At 38.5% G+C, this 6,683-nt stretch overlaps 1 protein-coding gene across 2 annotated transcripts in view; it reads right to left on the bottom strand.

The window, feature by feature from the left end:
- Positions 1-5,879: 5,879 nt before the first annotated feature.
- Positions 5,880-6,683, bottom strand: part of rnaseh1 (ribonuclease H1) — a 33,343-nt gene continuing 32,539 nt past the window's right edge. The window contains exon 10 of one of the 2 annotated variants that reach the window (XM_058755482.1): positions 5,880-6,204. In XM_058755482.1, the coding sequence (XP_058611465.1) occupies positions 6,130-6,204 (75 nt within the window). In that variant the 3' untranslated portion in view covers positions 5,880-6,129. The remainder of the gene's footprint in view (positions 6,205-6,683) is intronic. The other variant, XM_058755484.1, reaches the window with a different exon arrangement.

Here is a 6,683-nt window from a genome sequence, read left to right as displayed (position 1 = left end):
TGTACATTATATATAAGTATATATACACACATACAATATGTGTATATGTACACAGACACTGACATAATGTTAATGGTAGAGGAAATGGTAGGTGGATAGACAAACAGATGGATGAATGGATGGACGGACAGACGGATGGATGGATGGATATGGGTCGATGGATGGATGGGCAGAGCAATAGATAGACATGGGTGGGTGGATGGATGGATGAATGGGCAAAGCAAAAGATAGACATGGATGGATGGGCAGAGCAATAGATAGACATAGATGGATAGATGGATGGATGAATGGGCAGAGTGATAGATAGACATGGATGGATGGGCAGAGCAAAAGATATACATGGGTGGATGGGTGGATGGATGGATGATAGACCGGTACACATGTATGGATGGATGCATGGATGAGTCGATGGATGGATGATGGATAGATGAGCAGAGCAATAGATAGACATGGATGGATGGGTGGATGAATGGGCAAAGAAAATATAGATATGGATGGATGGATGGGCAAAGCAATAGATAGACATGGGTAGATGGGTGGATGGATGGATGGGCAGAGAAATAGATATACATGGGTGGATGAATGGGTGGATGGATGGATGGGCAGAGAAATAGATATATATGGGTGGATGAATGGGCAAAAAAAAAATAGATATGGATGGATGGATGGGCAGAGCAATAGATAGACAAGGGTGGATGGATGGATGAATGGCAGCGCGATACACAGACATGTATGGATGGATGGATGGGTGGATGAATGGGCAAAGAAAATATAGATATGGATGGATGGATGGATGGATGGGCAAAGCAATAGATAGACATGGATAGATGGGTGGATGGATGGATGGATGGGCAGAGCAATAGATAGACATGGGTGGATGAATGGATGGATGGACAGATTGATAGACAGACATGGATGGATGAATGGACAGACAGATAGTTGGATATATGAACAGACATAGATAGATAGATAGATAGATAGATAGATAGATAGATAGATAGATAGATAGATAGATAGATAGATAAACAGATGGACACAGACAGATAGAATCTTTATCATTTCTTTGCAGTAGTCAAATTAACCTTTTTCTGTTTGCAGCGAATGGAGATTCCACATACACAAACACACACACACCCTCTCATGCCTGCACTATTGCCCTGTTTTTGTGCTACTGAACTTCACACATCAATCAATGGTTTGGTGAAGATTCAGAACAAGGGAGTTGGAGAAGACAACACCTCTGTGTGTGAGAGATCATGTTGTATGTGTATATTTGTGTGTGTGTGTGTACATGCCTCTGCTACCTCCCCGATCCAGGCGTGTTTGAAGGCTATGGTGGTGTGACCTACTTTAACTGCCTGGCTTGAATAATGTATCTCGTAGAGACAGAGAGAGAGAGAGAGAGAGAGACAGAGATAGCGAAGAGGGGGCTAAGAGGCGTGAGAGAGAGAGTAAAATGAGTGCGAGAAAGAGGGAGAAAAGGAGCGCGAAAAATAGAGCGAGAGAGAGAGAGAGCGAGAGGAGGAGGAAAGCAGCGAAACCCACAGCACGGTTTGTCATTCACACATCTCTGTCGATATGCCTCAGTGTCAACAAACAGTCTCCACCAGTGTGGAGTTAAAAGCAAAGCTGGAAAGAGCGAGAAAGAGAGAATGAGGCAGAGAGAGAAAGAAAGGGCGTTAGTGCAGGGTTCAGAAATGAGTAGAAAGCCCAGGTCTTTAACAGTCTGCAGTGCAGCCGCTTAGCTGGAGAGGAGGGGAGGGGGGCGCAGATGGTTCGCAAGCATCCACACAAATTCTGCTTTATCCAGCACCTCCTTGTCACCTTTGTAACATGAATATCTCTTTAAGTTCTCTATTGAAAAGACCAGCATAGACTAGTATGAATTTCAAGGCTAGTCCAGGCTGGTCTTGCTATAGGACTGTCATAGCTACAGGTATGCTGTTCGCTTTGTTGGTAAAGCAGGTCCACCACCGTTACCTTTCTGGTGAAGATGATTGACCAAGGCACACCACAATCTCAGCCATCTTAGTGATATTTTTAAACATTCTGCATAGGCAACGACACTGCACTCCATACAAATAGCATGGGTGGCTATCATATTTGATATACAAAATTCTAAAACAATGATTTACATTACAATTGATGAGAATTTCACCTTACTTTTTGCTCAGTGTGGTCCTCCTAATAAAAACGATGTTTTTCTCCTACATATTCTCACCATATGAGCCATAAAACCTGATGTAACAAATATTATATAAAAAAACAAACAAAAAAACAACACAATATATATATATATATATATATATATTTTTTTAAGATTGTCTGAAGGCTAAAAAAAAAAAACCTTACATTTAATATATATATATATATATTTCGGACTATTATTAAGCATAAATTACATAATACAGAAAGGAACTCAATTAGTTCTTTTACTTGTATTACACTGCAAAAATAATAAAAAAGAACTAATGTCTTGTTTTGCAGTTAAAAATATCTAAAAATCCATAAAATTAAAAGTACATTTATTTAGGAAGCAACACTGCACAAGACATTTGGAGTGAATTGTGTCTTACTGCATTGGCAGATTCTCAGTTTAAAGTTAAAACAAATAAAAACAAATATGTAAATGCATCTTGTTTTTATATATTTTTGTTGTAAAACCATACAAATCAAGACAAGACAATTCTCCTTAAGATTATGAATTTTTATTTATTTATTTTTGCAGTGTAATGGTCTGGATAATCAAATCATTTTAATTACAATGAACCATCTTAATACTTTTCAGTATTACATAAGACATATATTAAATGTAATCACCATTACACGCACCTCCACCATCTTGGACGCACTTGCCGCAATGCATTTTGGGATTGCCTTCTCCATGAGGGACACATTTATGCAATGGCCAAAAGTTTGAGATTTTTGAAACAATCTTCGGGTCAGGAACATGCCTTTTCTGGACTCCACTATCCAAAACAAAACATATGCCAGTCGTTTCAGAAGATCTGGAGTAAGACAGACAACACTCTCTTATCGCTTGTGCTACATGTAGTTGTACATTTCAACCTGTTTTGCAAAATTTACAAAAAAGGAAAGCCTGGAGCATATATTTAATTTAACCCTAAGCTCTCAAGCCCCTCCCTGTGTCTGTCTGCTATGTGTGAAGAAGGTTTAAGCAGCACCATGGAGTCTCATTCAATAGCCATATGTGCTCGAATGGTGTAGGTGCATACTGACTAATACATGCGGTGGCTAATTGGATAATTGAGGTAATGCCGCTGACTCAGTCTGTTGATTGTGTGTGAGATTCTTGCCCACAGTGTTTAGAGGTGAATGAATGCAAGGTTAAAGAGCGCAAAATGGCCCACGTCATCCGTCTGAAACCAGGAGTGCTGAAGGGTCTGTCTGTTTTTTTCTGGTGATGTTTATAACAGTCTGAAAGCAGTGTTTCAAGCATTAAATGCAAATTTAATTTAAAGGTGAAGTGCATCATTTTTTCATATAATAATTTAACATGCAGAGACAATTATAAGTAAGCCATTTGGACTACCCTTCTTTTTTTCTCCAAAAACACCGGAATACAGGAGCAGGACTTAAGAGGCATTTGCAGTATTCCTGTTCAAACGTTTGGGCTCAGTAAGATTTATTATTATTAACAAATTAATATACTTTTATTCCAAAAGGATGCATTAAATTGATCAAAAGTGCCTATTACATTGTTTAAAAAAAAAATCAAATTTCAAATAAAAGCTGTTCTTATGAACTATTAGTCCTGTAAAAATGTATTAGTTTCCACAAAAGTAGCAACCATTTCAAGATTGATAAGAAATATTTCTTGACCACCAAATCAGCAAATTAGAATAATTCCTGAAGGATCGTGTGATAATGAAGACTGGAGTAATAGCTGCTGAAAATTTAGGTTTGAATAAACTACATTTTAAAATGTATGAAAACAGACTTATTTTAGATTTAAATAATAATAAAGAAAATTATTACTCTTTTTACTCTGTTTACAAATTTTTTGTTCAAATAAATGCAGTCATGATGAGAATAAGAGACATTAAAAATGTTACTGACCCCCAATCCATTTGTTGCCAGTAATGGCACAGAAATGATACAATTCTGCTTTAATATGTTCACTTTAGCTATTTTTCTATAATTTAGCATGCTGGAGCAAAATCTGCCATCTACAAACTTTCGTTTCTTCCTTTAAAGCTTAAATAAAATAAAAAGCACAGAATGAACCTCCTGAACCACAATGCATCATGATCACTCTTTCAGTGGTAATGCAGCTTTTCAGCTGAAAACTCTTGTATGTAAACATCCGTCCGGGGTAATGTCAGTGGATTTATGTCTGTGTGTGTGTCCCATCGAGGCAGTGACATGGATCACAAGGTTCAGCAAAGCTCCTCGCCTGTGCTTCCATGCTGTGTGTGTCACTCAGTCTTAGAGTACCCACAATGCTCTGGGCCGAGGCATCTCTCGAGCCTCAGTGGAGGTCACCATCCCCAGCAAAGGTAGACCAGAGGACACGCTTCATCAGACGACCGTAAACTTCACTCCCTCCCCCGTCGGGAGTACCGGAGGAGGCTGAAGGGGAAGGTTGTTTTAAAGTGAAGAGGATTTTGGTGCATATGCATTCTGCTGTGTGGGAGATGCGAGTATGGCCTTTCCCAGCAGGCTTTAGATGCAGACAGAGCCCTCTGTCTCACACCCCCTCTGTACTCGTCTGAAAAGGAAAGGCAAGAGGAGAGAGTACAGGCTTGTCCTGACCCGCCTGGCTGTGCCAGTTGTGTGTTTGTGTACAATTTTATTGTTATGTTGGCTATACAATAGTGCTGTTCCAAATCCTAACTAGCTGCCTCAGTGTCTACTACCTAGCAGAGAAGCAACACAAACAGCGCTCTGAACAGGAGCACCCACGACTGATTTCAATAAAGTTTGACATTAGCATGTTGCTAAGCAGTGTAAATTGCTAATAGGCATACAAATAAATATTGGTAAAAAAATAAATCTGTTTAATCTTCAACATTTAACTATATCTAAGCTAGTTTATAATCAAACCATCTTTTAGCTCATCCACCAGTTTTGAATTCATTTCCACGCAGTGTTAAGTATTATTTATAATATATACAATTACAGTATATAAATATTTATTAATATTTTAAATGAGCTTTTATTTTATATTTTCAGTCTTCATTTTAACTTTAGTAATTTATTTTATTTTTTTATCATTTGTATATGAATTTTATTTTAGCTTTCATTTATTTCTATTTTCAGTTTAAGTTTGAATCATTTTACTTCAACTTATTTAATTTCAAATTTTCATTTTTTGTTGAAGTTTTTCATCTAATATTTTATTTCAGCTTTAATTAAATTACCAAAAAAAGTTTTAGTTTTAGTAAAGGGATAGTCCACCTAAAATGAAAATTCTCTCATTTTCTCGCCCTCATGCTTTTCCAAACCTGTATGCATTTCTTTCTTCTGCTGAACACAAAAGCAAATATTTCAAAGAATGTTGATAACCAAACCATTTTGGTGCCCATTGACTTCCACTGTATTCTCATCCATACAATTGAAGACAATGGGAACCAAAGCTGCTTAGTTGAGTAAATGATGACAGACTTTTTTTTTTTTTTTTGCATGGACTATTCTTTTAACAATTTTTTTAACAATTTGCTATTTTTATTTATTTATATTATTTATATAAATATAATTTCTGTCTTTTATGCAAAGCATAGTAGCATAGCGATTCCACAATTTGGCCTAAAGATGGTATCTTAATCTTAGGCAGCAGCATAATTACGATGACCTTTTGAAAAAGACTTTGTGTCAGGAGAGCGCCTATGAAGTTTTAAAATGCTCCTTCGTAGGCGGCTCTCTAGGTTTTCAAGTAAATATTTTTTAAAAACATATAGATACAAATACACAAAACCTACAATGCACAAAATACAACAAACACACGTTGTTGCACCACCACGGCTCTGGTCCTTCATCATGCAGGAGATCACAGGGCTGAAGGTCTTGTCAGTCAACCTTCGATCAAAGCAAAGCCAGGCTCTCTACACGGCGCGCTCTCCCCTGCATCGATTTCCCTCTTTTTCATCTCGGCTGTGTGATGTTCGCTCAAGATAGGGCTGAGGTTTGGGACGGAGCCGCCTGCAGCAAAGCAGAGCTCGCGTTGGATAACACTGCGCTCTGCTGAGGAAGAAGGGAAGAATGTTTAATAAAAGAAACATATCGAGTAATTGCTTTGTCTGTCCTCAAGGGGGCAGTAATGTTAGAATTCCTTTCTGTAAAATAGGAATCAACCGAGTGAAAGAGACTTGAATATTTATATACAGGCATGAACACAACACACACAGCCGCACACACCGCGATGCATGTGGAGGTTTAGAACAATGGGAACAGAAAGAGAGGATATTTAGGAGAGAGAGAGTGAGATTGCTGGTTGAGTGAGCTGATAAATGAGAAGCCAGGCTGAATGAGGGATGTGCATGGCTGGCTGGCTGCTACTGCTGCTGTGTGAGACTCAGCCTACACCGGCAGAATGTAAAGCAGCAGCAGGCACACTGGGGTGCAGCGGCTGTCCCAGCCCCCTACAGGCATGAACACACACACACACACACACACACATCATTTTCCCTCTCATTCTCTCCTTCCTCCTCTCTTTTGCTCAT

This window comes from Onychostoma macrolepis, chromosome 20 (assembly GCF_012432095.1).
Source record: "Onychostoma macrolepis isolate SWU-2019 chromosome 20, ASM1243209v1, whole genome shotgun sequence".
In the NCBI taxonomy this organism is placed as follows: domain Eukaryota; kingdom Metazoa; phylum Chordata; class Actinopteri; order Cypriniformes; family Cyprinidae; genus Onychostoma; species Onychostoma macrolepis.
This window is presented reverse-complemented; position numbering and strand designations above follow the sequence as displayed.